The 18,987-nt window shown below is 41.0% G+C and overlaps 1 protein-coding gene across 1 annotated transcript in view; it reads right to left on the reverse strand.

Moving 5' to 3' along the window:
* DLC1 (DLC1 Rho GTPase activating protein) overlaps positions 1–18,987 on the reverse strand; it is a 223,423-nt gene that overhangs the window by 22,888 nt on the left and 181,548 nt on the right. The window contains 2 exon segments of the mRNA XM_050338816.1: positions 140–221; positions 3,213–3,284. Of these exon segments, the coding sequence (XP_050194773.1) occupies positions 140–221; positions 3,213–3,284 (154 nt within the window).

Below are 18,987 nucleotides of genomic sequence, written 5' to 3' on the forward strand. Positions count from 1 at the left end.
CTGAACATTACTTAGCCCAACATATTATTCTCAAGAAAACCACATACTTTTGTATGTTTTTATTGTGCTTTTTCTAGGTACTTTTGATTACACAGAAAGGGTTTTGTTTCAAAATGCAGTGTGATTTTTATTCACCTACCTGCATAATGCTTCAATAGCATCTCTGTCCAGAAAGTCATGCTCTCGCTTGACTAGAGCAATGTCAATTGGAAAAAGAAGATCTGTAGGAAAAGAGAGAGATGGAATCAAAATGACTCTTTTTTCCCAGTGGTATGTTATTTCAAACAACCAGCTGCCTCCAGCTGAGCTCATCAAAATGCCAATGATTGGCACTTCTTAGGTAAACACATGCTATCATCTCAAATGCCAAAGGTGCTTCCTTTTCGTGTACACGTTTTTGACAAGCTTTGGTAACTGAAAGTTCATAAGCAGAATGGAGGAAAAATGAGCAAAGCAGTGATGAAATAGTGGGAGGGAAAGAGGCAAACACAAGCTTCAAACATAAGTGCAAGCTAACTCAGGCTAGCTTTACTTAAAATAAATATACAATCTCCATCAAAGTACTAATATCTTATATAAATATCTTAGTAAATGCTAAAACTCTGTGAAAGAATGAAAAAACCTCAACCCAATCTCCATGGCTATTAATCAAGCTATTTAAAAGTCTGACACTGTTACAACATTAATGAGATAAGGACTGAAATTAAAGCAAGCCAAGCAGCGTGGAGCCCATACTACCTCCTTTCCTTAGGAGATTATTTAGGTAAACAACTGGGAGAGTGAGGGGGATGAAACAATGTTGGCAGAGAGCTGAAAATTTACTACAGCTCTGAAGCAGCAACCACATATATATTATTTACTGTCTTCCACAGATTCCTCACTGTCATATGGGTCCTGATCTGGCATTCCTTGCACAGCCAAAACTCCCACCCAAAGTCTTTGGTTGTTCAGGGCACACAGAAATACAAGGGCAGTCTATGAAAATACTGCTGCAGTTGCACACAACTTTCCTGGTCCAAGTAATTATCTACAAATTTTTTAATTTCTAGAGATTGGGAAAGAAGGAGTTGGAATGATTACAAGAATAAGACTGATGATAATTTCTAGAAAGGCATTTTCTATACCAACATAAAATATCACAAATGAATTTATATGTCCTGATTTTCACAGAATGGTTTTGGTTGGAAGACACCTTAAAGTTCATCTGCTTCCAAGTCCCCTGCTATGGACAGGGACACCTTCCATTAGACCAGGTTGCTTAATGACCTATCCAACCTGGCCATGAAGACTTCCAGGGTTGGAATATCTGCAGCTTCCACAGTTGCCTCAGGAATAAACAAATTATGACATAATCTGCAAAATGCAAGGAATTCTGTCTTCTCTACAGAAAACTGCAGTTTTAGCAAAGCAACTGGTAAAGATTCACCAATTATCTCCATTTTAAATGTGTGCTGTGTGGGAGCACTCCATATAGGCAACTTCTCAGAGCTGCTATAAAATACCCAATTTATTCATAGGTTTCCCCTTCACCATTCTCTGTCAAAAGTGCAAGTAAAGAGGGTGAGTGCATTCAACTGGTATTTTTCAGCAGTGCTGATGTAAGTTTTTCCACTGAGAAAGTCAGTATCTTAGAAAGCCCACAGGAAAACATGTGGGAGAACTTAAGTGAGAGAGGTGACTTGAAGAAGTTGATAGTCTGCACAAGTCTTAACCTATGCTGTTGCTGGTTTTGTTGTTGCTGCTGCTGCCAGGGGGGCTTGCAAAGGACAATGGTATATTGTTTTCATATAAGGACAGCTGCCTTTTCAATGGGTATGGCTGGCCTTGTTCTCACCTCTTCTCTCTCACTTCTGTGATCCTTTTGATGTTAGACAGGACATGGTCGTATGTTAGAAACTTCATGCAAATTTTGAATCTCCAGGTAGAGCAATGGTAATAACAGGTTACCATGCATTTTCTGATTGCAAGTGATTTGTTACAGGATTTACAGCTCAGGATAATAAGAAACCCACAAGCCCCCATATTCAGCTGAAAATTTCGTTCCGTTATAAGAAAGAGTGCAAGTACACTTCCAGCTCCGCATCCCAAGAAAATCTTTGCACCTCCATTAGCATCAAAAAAGAAAAAAAAAAAAAAGGAAAAAGGAAATTTAATTTCTGAAGAGGTGAAGGAAAGTTTTGCCAAGTATTGCTTTTGAAAGTGCTATTATCATCTCATGTTCCCAATGCAGCTGCAAATCAAAGCTCAACAAGATCATTTTTCAAGAAGGTCAGCTCAGCATTTGCTGTAATTTTGAACACTTATTCACTGTAAATAATGAACTTTCTATGCTCACTCTTACAAAGCAGCAGCTGGAGTTTATTTTGTAAAAATGAAGAGGCAGTTAAGAGTGCATAATAATTTCACTACAATGCAAGTAATTTTAAATGGTGTGGGGGGCAAATTCTGAACAATAGTATACATACATAAAAAGGATGTTACACTTTAAAACAAACTTCTGTATGTTACTATGCATCAGTGTGGGAACTGTATGCCAAAACTGCAAATTCCTAGTAGGTTAGAGAAGCAATGAAGACAACAGTTTTAACTGAGCAGACGCGCAAAGTGAACCCATCCTACAGAAGGACAAGTGACTGCAGAAGGCAGCAGTCTCTTTGAGGAGCTGCACGTCTGTGCAACAGCAGCTTGTATGCTCCTTTTCCCTTCATAGTGAGCCTGTGACTAACACCAAAGCAAACTGTTCTGAAAGAAACCAGAAGACTTGGGAATCATGAGCCATACAGATGCACCCATGCATATGCAGTATCTCCTATCACTGCTCCATGAGGAGAGTTGGCCAGTGGAGCTGGACACAGCTTTCGTATTTCTCCAAGACTGGTCTTGTAGCAGTGGATGACTACATTCATTTGTGTTTTAACTAGATGGAATGTACCATGGTGCTAACCTTTACATTTGTTCTATGAGGGCATTTGGAAGATTCAGACTGAATCAGGAACCTGGAACAAATTTAAAACTCCAAGAGTGCTTCAGAGTCTCATTGGGTTTGGCACATCTTGGCATGTGGTGGGTAGCAGAGAGCAGTCCAGTCCCTACAAGTCATCTTAATGTATTGGCACTTCAGTTGTGCCCCTGAACCTCATTTATTGGTGAATATTACGTCTTACTGTCCAAAAGTTGCCAAGGGATGGTTGACTTGCAAGCTCAGTGCCTACCTTCATAAAGCTGTGCATACTGCGGGAACCCAGCAGCCCGCAGCCAGTCACAAGCTTCCTTGGCCTCGATTTCTGGAAGAGGACAGAAATAAGACACCCTCTGATTAGTCATCTGCAGAGCAAAGACTTCCTCCCCACCACTTCTACTATTCCTGTTACAAAATAAGCACAAAAGTATCCAGAAACTTTGAACCGAGACACAGGTTTGCTTATCTCAGTTTGTTTTTCTTACCATCAAACATATCATAGATTCTGGAAAGCCACTGGTTTTCAGCCATTTCTCAACAGCTCATCGTTTTAATAGTTAGAGAAACAGGCACAAATGAAAACTGCAACAGTTATGGATCATTCCATACAGGTTTTGCTAACATTAGAGAAACCAGCACTGCAATCAACATGAGCCGCATTTGTTCAGCAAATCTTATGATCCTCTTGGCACAACTACTTTGTCTTTATAGAAATTCCGAGTAGAGTTTGCAATTCTGTGCACTTTAACACACTGTAGATAGTACTGAGAGACTCAGGCCCAAGAACAACTGACACACTGTACTGCATCACTCAAGCGCATATTTACCACCCAACAAGAACCTAGATTCACTGGAGGTCTTCAAGGCATGTATGAGTTACTTGGTACATTACAGAAAACTTTCCCTCACACTGCCCAAAACAGCATGCCACTGAATGAAATTATTCACACACATATACATGACACTGAAAGAAAGGAAACATTCTGAACATGGGTTATATTAGTCTGTGAATAAATCACACATAAATTCATTTGCTACCTACTACAAGTAGCAATAAAGAATATATTATCCTATTAGCTCAAACTACGGAAATATAACAGGTATTTAGGGTATTTTCCTAAGAAGAAGTTGGATTGGACTAATTTTGTTCTAAAAATTCAAGAAAGTTCTACTGGGAATTTAGCTCCCTGCTTAGAACTGTTTAAACAGACAATGAGCAATCAGAAACTATTCAAGTTTGTCTGGCTTTGATTATATTCAATGTTCTTGATGGGCCAGAAAAGAAAAGCTTCATTATGTACAACTCAGTACACAATTTTGCCACCTACTTGGAGAGGATATATAGCTACCTGCTGCAGAAACCACGTGCAAAGGGTTTGCTCAGAATTGCTCAGAATACAGGTTACAACGTACAGGGCACTGAAGAGCCAAACACAAATTAAGTAAAATATCTCAAGATTTTGTCACACTATAAAACATTCCCAGTGAGATATAGATATGCAAAATTCAATGAAATGGCAGGCAACTTTTAGCATCTCCAAAATTACGGCAATCTCCCTCTAATTTTACAAATTGCTACAATAGTGTTAAAATATTTGTGCTTTGCCAGACTACTTTGCTAACACACATATCCAAACCAAGGGGTTAAAGTGAGCCAAAACACAACATTCTAGATAAACAAACATCTAAAAATCCACTCTTGCTGAAGTCAGGACAAGTATGCATTTGAGCAACTTCTATTTGCTTCACCTTTGAGTTATGGGACCACACGAGAACAAGCACGTACATACATATTGACTTAGCTACTGATTAAGGAAAGGCATTCTTCAATTCCAATTGCAAGCAATTGTAAAGTTTGGCTTAAAGTAGTATTTTAATTTCATTACCCTAAGAAAACACATTGGTAATTTAATAAAGAAGATTAAAAAAAAATCTAAAATATATTTAAAACTTGAATTACTAAAGCAAGAACAACACGATAATAATATCTCAGAAGCAACTAAAGTAACAAAGTAAAAAATCTGCAATTAATTTTTAAGAGTACTTATGATAAAATGCAGTATCTTATAGGTCACATCCTGCAAAAGTGTGTGGACTGAATGAGAATTTTACTCAATTTAAAACTTGAAAGGAAAATTATCCCAAATAACAAGAATTTACCTAAAACTGAAAGTAGATGCTTGTAGTGCAATTCAAAAAAGCATCAGATTCCTTACTACTACAGGGGTTCTTCAATGTGTTTAAATATTTGTTCACAGGTCCACACTGTGCACCACACTAAGCACTCCAGGTGTATGACCTATAAAATATTTCTAGAGCTAGAAAATTATGAATATGCATTTATCAGCCTTTTTTTAACATTCTCTTTAGAATCTTTGTGTATCTTTTCTGCAAATACACATACAAGTTATGTGGAAGTTACATTTTACGGGCACCAGGTGTCAGATGCCTTTGGGATTTTCAGAGCATATTTGCCTTCAAAATACCTTTGAGAATCCCCCAAGAAGTCTACCTAGGCAATGAAACACCATTGTTTTTCCTATTTGGCCACAAGAATTCCAGAAGAATAATAAAACACCAGTGTCCCTGTTCATCGATCAGGCTAGGTAAATGCCTAGGGCTGGGTACAACGCAGCACCAAGGGTTTAAAAGCCATATTTGCCCCATTTTCATAGCCAGGGCTCTAGCCCCTGGGTCCTGTTGCAAGTCCTTGGAAGGCTGAGGGGTTTGGAATGTTTTCTTGAACAAGGAGTCAGGGAGTCCCCTGAAGTCATGGCTCTCTCTGTGCCATCTCCATGCACACACAGTATGTGTAAGAGAGTGACCTGACAGGGGTGACAGAGTGGAGATGAGACGTAAAAGACTAGCTCCTTTGTTCAACTCCAGTTGGCTAAACTCAGGATTGCTCCTAGACTGTACCTCTGTGGTGTGACCAGATATACAGAAAAGTAATTTTTCAACCCTGCTTCTCCATCTCAACCTTGCTGGCTACTGATGAGCCAGAGTATGAACAAAACTGTGTATGTATGGGAAATTCAGGCAATCAAAATATAGCCAGATCAAAATACAGCCCAGGGTGTGCTGAATAGGCTGCACTGAAAGCCACATACACTGAACAAGCTTCCTCATAAAGGGACATAAATTTAAACAGCTGAGAGCTTGTACAGGTAAAAAGTTAATTACTGCAACTTAACTGGAATCTGCCTCTGAGAATAAAATACATCGGTTAAATCTGAGGTTCTGGCCAAATCATTTAAACTACCTTAGAGGAAGAAGCTCATGCCACTTTCCAGCTCAGGACCATCAGCCCTGAGACTTCTAGTTTGCTAATTGCCACAGTTTCACATCCAGGGGGACATGAGAATATGTGCAAGTCTTTGTCATCCTAACCAATGGCAATCAAGATAATAAGGGGCAAAAGAGAGAAGAACAGACCTTCCAAAATCAGATTTTTCAACTATTTCTAAAAGGTTTTAGAAGGGCCAGAGCATCAAGAAACCATTATTCAGTCTCCCTGGGGACCTAGGTTACAGATCATCATCTGAGCTATGAACTCACTGTCAAGCACACCATCTGCTTGGTTGGGGCCAGCTGATAGCCAGGAGGAGGAGAGGGATCTTACAGAGGAACTCTATGCTGCTTTCCAACCCATCTTCATGAAGCCCTACTTCAGCTCCAATAATCTGCCACAATATGCAAAGCAATTTCCAATGAAGACCTGGCAGCTGAACTTATACAAGTTGCTGCAGGCAAAGGACTCCCTCCTTCCCACTCCATTCCTGCAGTGCCACTTCCTTTCTGAATCAAACATCCTTGCCAGTTAAAACCTTTACAATAAACTACAATTCGGTATACATTCCAAGCAAGAAATGTATGTGCAGCTTTTCAGATGTGCATCCTGTGCCCTCCCACAGCAGCAGGAGGTTCTGGTACAAAGAACCACTGGCAAGAAAGAAATTGCACTATTATTTTTAAATGTCCTGATACACAAAAAAATCTCTTAGAAAGTAAAACAAAACAAACAAAACAACCCCCACCTAAACTCCCAAAAAATCCCAAAAAGGAGTACAATGAAGTCTTTATTCTTGGTATCGTTTAAGCAAACAGCAGGCAAATGTGTTAAAGAGGAAACAGGAAATTTTTATTGGAAACAGCTTTATTTGTTAGTCCATTTCACAAAGCAGGCCACCATGCTCAAATCAAGGTTAGGAGTTCCTTTTGTGTATGGTTGGGAACCAATAGTGCTTATTTACCCACTTCCAGGGGGATTAGGAGGACCCAGTTCTCCCCAGACTGCGAAGTGAAAATGGAAAAGTCTAACTTGCTTTTTGTTAAACTTTGGTTAATCTTGGTTTCTGACCCTGTAAGTTTGCAAGTTTAAACCTTCAGAGCAAAAAATACCTCAATTCACACCTTGTTTTATACTGTAGTTGCAACGTCTTTAGTCTCTTGTTTGATGAAACCTTTCCTCCCATAGAAAATAAAAACCACACAGTGTGATGTTGCCATAATTTTCTTTCAGAAAAAAATTATCATAGCAGTGCAGTTAGGAACAGCAACATCATTTACTTTCATTCTTCTTTTTGCTTCCAAGCAATAACATGCAATTTAAGCACTAGCTCTCTCAGGGACTTCAGGACAAGGTGAAAAACAGATGTATCTTTGTACAGTCATGCATTGACTCAATTTTCACCTAAGTGCTAAACATCTTATGAACAGTTCCAAGCAGATGGTTTCCTCTTGCTTCAACTCAGACACCTTTACAACCATATTAGCACCTCCACACATCAGTTCTACTCATCTCACCTTTTGGCTCTGTTAAGAGACCAGATTGTAAAAATCTGTAGTGACACTGGTCAAATCTATGCTGTTAAAATAAAATTTCAGAAAAAAATGGGCTTCACTGCTGAAGTTTCACTGCAATGGCATACATAACAGTTGACTTACTTGAGCTTCTTAATTTCATCTTGGACTTGTTTTTTAAACCAAGTTATTCTAGTTGAAATTCATTATTTGACTTTTCTTTCAGAATAGAGGAAAAAATTGTAAAAATTGAATACAAAATCATCTTCCTGAATTAGCTTGCAGGACAGTCTCTCCCATGTACTGCAGAGAATATGATTTCAGACCATGAGTGCTGGAGATAAACACACCTGCACACTTTCAGTGCCTAAAACTCCATAAATTATCTGCACATTTTCTAAGGAACAGAGGAGCACACAGAGCACTATGGATTTTTCGTCATACAGGACTGATGCTCCAGTTTAATGTCTGCAAAAGGGCTTGCATGCTCAGAAGCTCATCCTCTTTTTCTGTCTGTATCAGAAATTACCTCTCCCTACATATCATGTCCCTCTGAAATTTCTGGTGCTTTACAAAATTTGTGTTCAACTCCAAAACACTGTCTTGAGCTACTGGGGAGCTTGAGATCATTCAGGATCATATTTTTTAAGACCAGCTGTGGTATATATGAGAAATACTCTTCTCTGGATAGAATTTCCCTGTCCAAGTACAAGCAATTCATTTTTCCTAGTGTCAAATTGCATCCCTGTCACGTGAATTGCAGTCCCAACACCAGACCTGATCACACTATACAACCACTCAGTCTATAGATACATGAACATGGATGTGAAATCTGAGACAAACTGGGGAAATAACTGCACTGTGGCAGCTGTCTACAAATGAGCAGGCCAGGCACTGAAAATGATAAATCAGTTTTGTGTAATGCCATATGCCTGCAGCCCTTTAAAGCTGGGACAGTATGACTGACTTCCTTAGAGTTAGCCTGCTAAGTGTCCATGGCCTCAGATGGTTTTCACTTTGAAGATATGCAACTGCTGCTTGAAAATAATTAAATTCCTTTTCATAAGTCTGTTTTTTCTCAAACTTACATCGTTAAATATTCCTTAGGCAGTGTCATTAACTTTGTGCTCCACACCTTTCAAGAAAGCAGTAGATAACAAGGACTAAAGAAAGTAAAAATGTAGTTAGTGAAGAACAGCATTTTATAAGGATAATGCTCTCAAACACTGAAACTTGGGAAGCTTGTCAATAAATGTTCAACCACTAAAAGCTAGAGCACTCTGAAAATCCCATTAAAAGCTCTTGCCAAATTTCTAACTCGTTTGGAATTTCTCCTAATTGTAAGAAAAGAACCTAATCTTATACAACTGTTCTACAATAATAGTTGGACACATTCAGCCCATGACAGATGCATTTCTAGAAGAACCAGTGAGACCAAGAGAATATGAAGTATAGCTTTTGAACTGACTACGAGCTTGCAGGTTTTGAAGTGAAAACTGAAAACCTTCCTAGGAAAGTCACTTTTCTCCTTCTACCTTCAAAGTGCAAGTTAAATTTTGCAACACCAGCTACCTTTTTCGATGTGCTCCTGTATTTCAATTCCTGTGGTTCAATTTACCTTCTCCAGTCAAACAATACATGCTGGTATCTCCACTTATCGCTGCCTGTCTCAACAATCAATTCAAACCAATATGGATGCATGTGCAATTTTAAGGAAATCTTTCTTACTAAAAATTTTTGTGGGGGTGGGAGGAGGGGAACCCACAAGCTCTTGAAGGAAACCATACACAACACCAAATACATATACTGCTTTCTAGTCATAAAAACCCTATAAATAGGTGGTGGTGATGAATGTTACTCAGATATTTCTCAACTACATAATGAAAAAGTACTCTCCTCATATTCCTGCTGACTTTGGGTTGAACATGGGACTGGTTTTTTCAAGTTACTGAGCCTTGCAGCAAGACAGTAACTACGCAGCTGATGTTATAAACCACAGGACACTGGGAGAAGAAAGAGAGTATGTTTGGAATTTGTGTGGGAAGAGATGAAGAAGAAGTAAGGAAACACATGTTTAAGGTCATATATTGATGTTTTCTGTAAAAAAAGGCAGGAAGCTTGAACCCCTTTTTTTTGTTTTTATTGTTGTCGTTGTTGTCAGCGGAGCTTTTGGAGAGAGCAAATGGTTTACTTCCACTGATGGGGATTTAAGTTTGTTTATTCCCTTATTGATGAATGCTAAATAAAATAAAACTTTAAAAAAAAGTAGCTAGTTTCCAAAATATCTGCATAAGTGTATGTTGGCTGTATGTAATTTCTCTCCTTACAACTATAGCAGATTACAGAATATAGTAGTTTTAATTGCTCACAGTGCTCTTGGCTAGCACAGGAAACACAATACTGCTTTTGTGGATGAAAATCTAACTACTAAACTTGAATCTCCTCATTCATAGTCTCCAGCATATCAAAGCCACTTCAAAGTTTTTCAGCTTAAAACTTAAAAAAAGAAACAGCATTTATTCAAAATATCTAAAATGTTTAGGGATTGAGCCAACACCCGTTGAAATCAATGGGAACCTCCGTATATTTCAGAGGACTTAAGTAGGACTTTCCCAACATGGATCCATGGGTCTCTAAAACCCACCAGTACTCTTTTCAGGAATAAATAAGGTCAGTTTCACAGTTCTCATTATTTTTAGCATGGGGAGAAGCCCATGTTTTCATCAGAGCATAAGGAAGGACAGTGCCCTTGGCAGGAGGGGAGAGGGCACAACCACCACCTCCAGGGCATACCCTGGCTAGCAAGACATCCTCTCCTCCCCTCTGTCAAGAGGACCTGGAGCAACTGATGAGCTCTGAAAAGCCAAATCAACATTATTTCAGGATCTAATACAGGGCTACTGGAAAAAAGGATATTGCCCACATCTCTGTCAAGCATCTTCTAGGACACAAAAGAATCATCACAACTCCCAGTTTATACTCAAAAACAAGTTAATAATTTATTCCTAAATTGTTTTTTTTTCCCGATTTTGAGCATATATAGGAGAATTAAGAAAGAAATTTAAAAAATAATGTGATCTAAAGTTAAAAGCTAACTTTGTTTAATCAGAAAACTAAAGCTTCATGCAGTTGTTTTCCTGACAAATAACTCTTTTTATAGATTAAAGATAGTCTTCTCCCATCTGTTTTTAAGAAGGTTCACAGATGAAGAGGAACAAGATGTCAAGTGACTTAAAAAACCCTTAAGAAATAATTGGGCACGTGGGTTATTTATCTGGCCTGATTAACACAGGGTGGTCTTGGAGGAGGATTATTTGGGGCAGAGAAAGCAGTTAGCCAAATCCTCTGATGGAGGTCATGTTGACAGATTCCAGAGTGAGAAACGAATCCTCCTACAAAGACTGTGAAACAGAAGATGACTTTAACCTTCTCTTCTCTCAAAAATGACTTGGTTAGCATGACCTTTGAGAACATACTGAAGGGCAAACATTAACCATTGCTACTCCCAAGCCCAGGATTATTATCCTCCCATTGCACCCTGCCTGCAAGTTAGTAAACTCGCACAGTGTATGTACGCTAAGCTCAATGCAAAGGCTCGTAGAGCTCTGGAGGGAGGCAGAAGCGAGTAGCCCATCATGACAGATACCTCATCAAAAAAGGTACAAAATGTGGGTTACCTGTTCAGATTTAGGAAATAACAGTGGTATAAGAACTGATCTGAACTGTCTCAATAGTTCATACAAAAGAAAATAATTTTCTACAGACAGTAGGAGCTTTTTCAAGCTTGTTAAGCCTCAACCTCAAAACCATCCACACACACATGTAGGAACAACTGTAGGAACAATGCCTACCCCTAACTCATAACCACTTACAGCCAACCTCATTGATGACCCACTTCCAAACTGCATCTTGTGGGGATGATATAACACTAGATACAAAATACCAGTGGCAGTGACACAGCCCAGCATACAGCTGCCTGCATCCCAGAGGAATGTCTCCTTCCCTAATGCAGAATAAAGACATAAACATGGATTTTCCCAAACCAACTACTACTATGAACTTCCTGTTTCCAGATATTGCAGACAGTTACAGTATTCTGTTTGTGATATTCCATAATTGGTAATGCTTTTTTCAGTACTCGATCTGTCACATCTTGTATGTATGGAAGAAGAAGGGAAGTTAAAACACATAATGAAGCTTCACACAGGAAAGTCTCTTCTATCTTATGTGCACAGGAAACCTGTTCTCAGAGACACCCGTGGAGAACAGAAAGAAGGGTGGCCAGCAGAACATCCAGTTCTGTGGGTCCACAGGGTCACAGAGAGAACATCCCCAAAACGCAAAAATGCAGGGGGGGTGGTGATGTATATTTTTCTCAATCCTGAATCTTCAGTAAATTACAAGAACAAGTCTGAGAAAGTCAAACTGTCCACCACTGGCTTCAGCAAATGTCTTTCATGCATCTTCTCAGGAATCATTCTTAGCACAGACTACTCTATTTGAATAGAGAGATTTAGACAAATGTAAAATAGATATATTTAAACCCAAATCTAAGGAATTCTGCATCATTTTGAACTTCAAAAAAAGTCCCAGAAATAAGTGAGCCATCATATTGCGTCTTTATTAGAAGAGAGACCAGGTAATATATTTTCCTCATCCTGTCTCATCTAGCACAGTCTTTCCCAAGGGAATCAAATACTAGACAACATTTGAAAGAATATTCATCCTAATGAATAAAAATGCTTATCATACTCTTCTAAAGACACCAGAGTACATTAGAATGGTATATAGTATTACCTGTAACTTTCAGATAAGGAAACTCAAATGAATTAAAGTGAATTAAAGCCAGCTGGTTAAGTCTTCTTGACCCTATTTTGGTTTTGCCAGTCATGTCAACACTACTACTACTAGGTCTGTACTAGCAGATCTACTGATTTCAAAGGTAGGCTGTGTGGGATAGGGTAGCACTGTCAGCAAGAATGGCAGAATAAGGGTCCAGTGAAAAGGACCAGAAAATTTCAATCACAGGCCAGTCCTGTACCCCTTTCATGAGACTTGCTCATCACTGCTGGAAGACAGAATTTGTTTTTTCCTTAAAATAGGAGAAGAGGTAAAACTAGAGGAGAAATTAAAATAGGGGGTAAAAAAAGAAAAAAACTTGGTAAAACATTTAGAAATCAAATACACCCAAGACAAACCTGATACCTTGCACTGAACAGAATTACTGATCACTTACATACAAGCAAGAAATGTAACTGGAATTGCTGAAATTATCACAATTACTGGATATCTACACTCACTGACATCTCTAGAGAGGATATAGTTTTTGTAATTAATTTACTTTGAAACACCAAGGTTCAGACTGTAAGCAGAACAATGTGACGCCCAAAGAATATATATAAATTATACAGGGGCATCATCTCTTAGTGGAGATCAAACCAGCAAATTTTCTGTGAACTGCAAATCATTTGATTGCTGTATTTCTATAACACACACACAAGAAGGAAGGGGAAACATCTGAAGTTATTTTTATTTCCCCAAGTCTTCTGACTATACTGTATGAATGCTAGGGTGGGTCTGGCATTGTCTGAAATGTGTCAGGGTCCTTTTGCATAGCCTCATTTCCTTCTTCCTGTCGCTAGGAAGGATAGTTAAGCATGAAAAGCGCTTGTTTACAGTACAGGACCATCCTGTTAAGCACATGAGTTCTCTTCCTCTGTCTCCTTTTAACCAGCCAAGGGTGAAGTTGTGTTTATGCTGAAGCCAATCGAACAACTCCAGTCAGAAGGGAATTGGAACAGAAGTTTGAATCTCTCAAGAAGGCCAAACATAACATATTGTGGTATTCTGTCTAGAAAAAACTTCGTAGTGCAAACTGCATCTCTAAATATTTGAAGAACTCATAAATTCACATGCCTCAAACAAACCACTGCCTAGAATGTAATGAATCAGAAGAACCAGAAAAGTAAAACCAAGCCACCTCTCATCTCCTTCTTCTAGGAATCCTAATATAAACATTCAAGTTTAGTGCATGAGTACAACTACAGTACCTTTTTCCTACCCCCATCAGAGGCAAAATACACAGGGCACTTATGAGTTTCCATGACTAGGATCAAGTCTTCCTCTCTGGTTCAGCAAGAGCAGCTGCAGAACTGTCTGGGAAGACCCTGACTCAAGACTTTAAAATCCTAGAAAAAATCTACACAACTGAGATCTACACAAATACACTGAATCTACACAAATAAAAACATGACAAGATATAATCTTGGTTTTAACTACCATTTAGAAATTAAATACAATGAACTTGAATGAAATTTAAGCTCTGTGGTGTTTAAAACAATGTAATGTATCTGCACTCCCTTTTGATTTAAAAATGTCAATTAACAATCAAAGTTATTCTAAAAGAAGATAAAGAGATCAGGAAGTCCTAGAGGTTCCAAAAGGCAGCTCCAAAAGGCAGCTTTGATTTCTATCAACTTGTAAATATTGATTTGAGAAGATTCTTTTCATCTACATCTTCTCTTGCATACACTATATTCTATAATCAAAGGATGTCAGACCTAATTAGGTCTAATTAAGCAAACTGAAGCAGTAACCCAAAACAATTTACTTGAGAGACATTCATCCCAGTTCTGGACCATCTCAGCCTTTTTTTTTTTTTTTTCATTGCTTCTACAGGAGATGCAAAGCAGGATGCCTAGTGGACAGCAGTAAGGATACCCTGGAAGACAAGACTGCAGCCTACAACCTCTAGAATCAACAGACACGCCTAATACCAACTCCATGTGCTGTCAGCCAGCAATGGCCTGGTTGCCAGATGGATGCTGAATCAGTCTGGCACTGAGCTGTCGACAGATTTGTACTCAGAGGCTCATATGAAATCTGCCTGCCTATTATCTTCCTTAAGTTCACTACAAACAGCCTTAAAACATAACCTGACTTAGAGAATTGTTACTGATTGCTGCTGGGAATTTCTTGATTAGGGTAGGGCAATTCGAACAGATCACACTTGCTCCTGTAAAAAACATAAAAGTGTCTCTAGTTGATGACTAAGATAAAATTGCATTCCCCAGTCTTTCAAATCAGATGTGTTAAGTACTATGACAGACCAGCCATTTAACTTCTGACCTAGCTAGATACATTGCTTAAATGTAGTTATTTCTTCAAATTTTGCCAAAGACAATAAGAGGAAAAAAAAAAACAAACAAACCAAAAAATTGTTGTACCAATAGTAAGTACCCTCGACTGACAACAGAGCTCATTAGGCTAATGCCAACGCACACTGCTCAACAACTTCACAGTTATGGTGGAAGTAAGTCATTGGAGGTGGTTTGCAATGAAGAGGAGGATGACACGGAATGTAAAACTGCCCGACTGGAAAACGGCATCGGCTTTCTGTTTGCCTCGAGAATGGGCTTGGGCGGGGGGGGAGGAGGGCTGGCAGGAGGTGCTGCTCCTTCACCGGGATCAAAGCCTCAGGGGGTGACATCAGGGCTGGCCACCGCCGCACGGGGGGAGCCACCGGGCTCCTGGAGGACATCGGGCTAATTACGGAGAACTTCAAAAGGAACTCGATGGTTCCCGATTCGCAAGAGCTCCCAACAGAGGAGGGGGAAAAAAAAAAAAAAAAAAAAAAAGAGGGAGAGGGAGAGAGAAAAAAATTATGGGGGAAGAAAAAAAAGAGGGAACGGAAAGGAGAAAAAAACCCCCCACGAACAACAAAACACCAAAAAAGAAAGAGATGCGCCAGGGTGACCTTCCGAGAGCGGCCGCATCCTGAGCGCCGCTCCGCGCCCGCGGCAGCCCCGCGCCCCAGCCCCGGCCGTGTTAACCCTTTCGGCCGCGCTTCCGAGCGGATTCGCAGCGCGCCGCCGCTTCCCCGACACAGGAGTGATCCCATGCTCCCGCAGCGCTCCCGTCTCACCTGGGGCTGTTTCCGCCCCGACGCCGCGTCTCTCCCCGCACACACGGACAGGCCGGCGGGGCGAACACTCGCGGCTGCGGACGCTCCGCACCGCGGGGCGGGACGGGGCAGCCGCACCCCTGCCAGCGCTGCCTGTCCGGGTGCTGCGGGATAGCACAAGAGGGACCCCGTCCTTACGCCCCCATCGCGCTGCCCCCGAAGCACCTCCCGGCAACGCTGCCCGCGATGCGCCCGGAGCCCCGCGTCGTGCAGCCGCCACCCCCCAAAACCGCGCCGGACGGGGCATCCCCGAGCTTACGTGTGAGGATCATGGTCTTCGCCGGCCGCGGCGGGTCCGCGGGGCTACCTGCAGGACTGGCTCGCTGTTTCTGTGCCTCCCCGCCTGCCTATGGGGCGGCGGCGGTGGCGACTCGCAGCTGCACGGCCGCGGAGCTGCGGAGCGGAGCGGCCGCCCGGCCCCTTCAGGCGCCCCCGCCCCCGAGGCCGCCCCGCCCCCGGCCCGCTCCGCGTCCCGCCGAGCTCGGGGAGACCCCTGTGCGCGGGGATGGGGCCTCGCAGCAAGCTCTCGTTTGGGCACGACCCGTAAATACAAGAAAAAGTCACACACACACACGCGCACACACGTGCGCCCCGTTCCCTCTTTGCGCGTCTGGGAAGCTCAGGGGAACTTCACAAGCCGAAGGTAATACCGTCAAAGACGACCTAAAGGCTTCTCTGCCTTTTGCTTTTGGTGGCTATCGGCTACTGCGGTGGCCACGTAGCCAATAGTGATGTTTATAGAAAGCAGTCAGCAAAGCTCTCAATACTTTTTCCAGGAAAAGTAGAGAAGAGTGTTAGACAGTGCTTTTAAAAACTGGAGAAGTTTGGGATGACCTGAGCAGCGCAAGACGTGGGGGATGTTGAGCCTTCAGCCAGAAGCAAGCCGTGCAGGATGGCTAGAGGATGCCGGTACTTCCCTCTCGGGGCATCCTGCTGAAGAGTGCTGTGAAACGGTAGAAATTCTTGAACACCATCAAAGTCTCAGTCTGGACCTGGGCAGAAAACAACAAACCCCCTATGGGGACCACAGCACAGACGCAGGCAGGTCTTGTAGATAGTGAAGCAAAGTCTGGCTTCATAGTTCTGTGCCTGGGACTTGCTCCCTACACCACTTACTTGCCTGTACATTTTCCAGAGATTGATTGAATGCTTATTGCTTTGTTGACACTCACGTTCAGGACTTTTAAATGGCACAAAACAGGTACTTTTGAGCAACTGCCAAACTATCAGCATGGAAAAGTGTATTGTGAAAATTTGAAAATATCTGGGCCCTATCAAAGATTATGATTGGTTCATTTTCTTCCAAGCCAACATTGTATTTTATACTCACTGGTGTTATTCTAAGATTCAGTTGTCATTTGTGCTCTATGAATACAGATATAGAGTATATATAATGTGGTGTCTGAGCAGGCAATTTTCTAAAGAATAAACATCTCCCCCTTCTATAGGCTGCAGACTGTGGCCAGTTGGCCATTATAGTGTTGTTTCTGGAAACCCCTACAGAGCTCTAGGTCATTAATTTACTTTAATAGCCCAGAAGAGCATGGAACTGCACTATATCTTCAAGTTTGGCTTTAAATATGTTACCCACTTAATCAATTACCTCTCCATATCTAACCTGGCTTGTGGTCTTTTTGGCATAGCCACATTTACCTGCATTTTTTTAATGTTTCTTATAAGGTACAAGGATATATGTTTACAAGATAGGTCAGGCTCGCAAAATGTTAATACTTAACTGTAACATGGGAAGACAGACATATGCTATGCCCCAGCTGTTGAACAGCCAAAGTAATCCCAGTCTAATTGGCTTTCTGTCTATATTGGTTGTAGTTTCGTGCAGTTGGTAGACTAGTTAGTGACAGAGTAGACACAGATGAGATAAAATATGCTGGTTGCACATCATGTGTGATTTTCAGAGTCTGAATTCCAGAAAAGAAAAAAAAAAAAGAAAGTTGTTTCTCCAGTAAGCATCCTCAAAAGGAAGGAAAAAAAAATTACCCAGAACATGTAGCAAAACACGCTGGCACAAAGGCATTTCCATCACAATGATAATGTTGGAACCAGAAGACCACCAAGTGTCAAGTTAATACCCTCAGTAAAAATCAGCGTTTGTTCTTGTAAACACAGACTGCCTAGGCTGCTTCCTGGTCCAAGCCTGCATCTCTGTATAGGAAACTTTTGTATAGCACCCGCAGGAAGCTTTTGAAGGAGGAGAGAATGGACTTTTACTCTGCAGAAAATATGGGAAGGGTTTGGAGTGCTTGGCATTGTGAAAGGGAACTGAAAAAACCCTAAGAATGAGAGGAGATGTGCACAACAGTGAAGTAAAATCCAAATTGAGAGAGTTGTACGATAGCTGAAACCAAGAATTTGAAGTCAGTTTTACTTGAGGATTCTGAGAGGGGTGAGTGACGAAATCAGGGAATACTTGACAAATGTGTCTCAGCACAGAAGATGGGAAGCTCTCACTAATTAAATCAAGGGTTATCATTTTCCCCTCTTTGCCTTTGTAAAACAGCAAATGAATGATGATGCTGATGATGAAGCACTATGTTTGTGGTTCAGTTCAGCTCTCCCATTCTGCTTGCAAAGCTAATTAGCTTCTACTGTAAAGGAGTAATCTCCAACCTGTTTCAGTCTTTGTGCAGTCCCCCAGCCATGTCAGAAACAGTGACTTTTGTGATGGAGCAGTCTGTCTGTTGGGATCATTGCTAAATAGATGCTGGAAGATTATCACTGACCTGGATTAGACTCTTGCTGGTAATCTAAAAGAGAAAGGCTTTGATTCTAGTTTGTTATCAATCCTCAAAGACATGCAGTCTCTCTGGCTTGCATTTTAACTTGGAATTCTATAGGACTGCTTAAGCAGGCGTATTTTTGGAGCTGAAGCAAGGCACCAGTCTCACATTCGCTGTAAAACGTGCTCAGAGGAGCATTGCACCTGAGGCATGGGTGTTTAACAGGCTACAACCACCGTAATCACTCATCCAGCTTTAAAGAGTGTTGTGAAATCAGTAGAGCTTTGGCCTTTAATATTTTTATTTCTTTATCTCTCTGGCTATTCAAAGAGCCAGCAGCTGCCTGACTGAGACACAGGGTTTTGGAGGTAGCTTGCCTAAGAGGATTGTTTCTATGGAGTAGTTATCCGTAATGCAATCAATGAGCTCTCACTGGATGGTAAAGTAATTGTAAAGGATTGCCCGACAGGCACAATTATTCACTTTAAAAGGTGAATTCTCCTTCTGTTGTAACTGCATAAGGG

The sequence above is a fragment of the Myiozetetes cayanensis genome, unplaced genomic scaffold, assembly GCF_022539395.1.
Source record: "Myiozetetes cayanensis isolate MyiCay16 unplaced genomic scaffold, myiCay2020 scf7, whole genome shotgun sequence".
Lineage (NCBI taxonomy): Eukaryota > Metazoa > Chordata > Aves > Passeriformes > Tyrannidae > Myiozetetes > Myiozetetes cayanensis.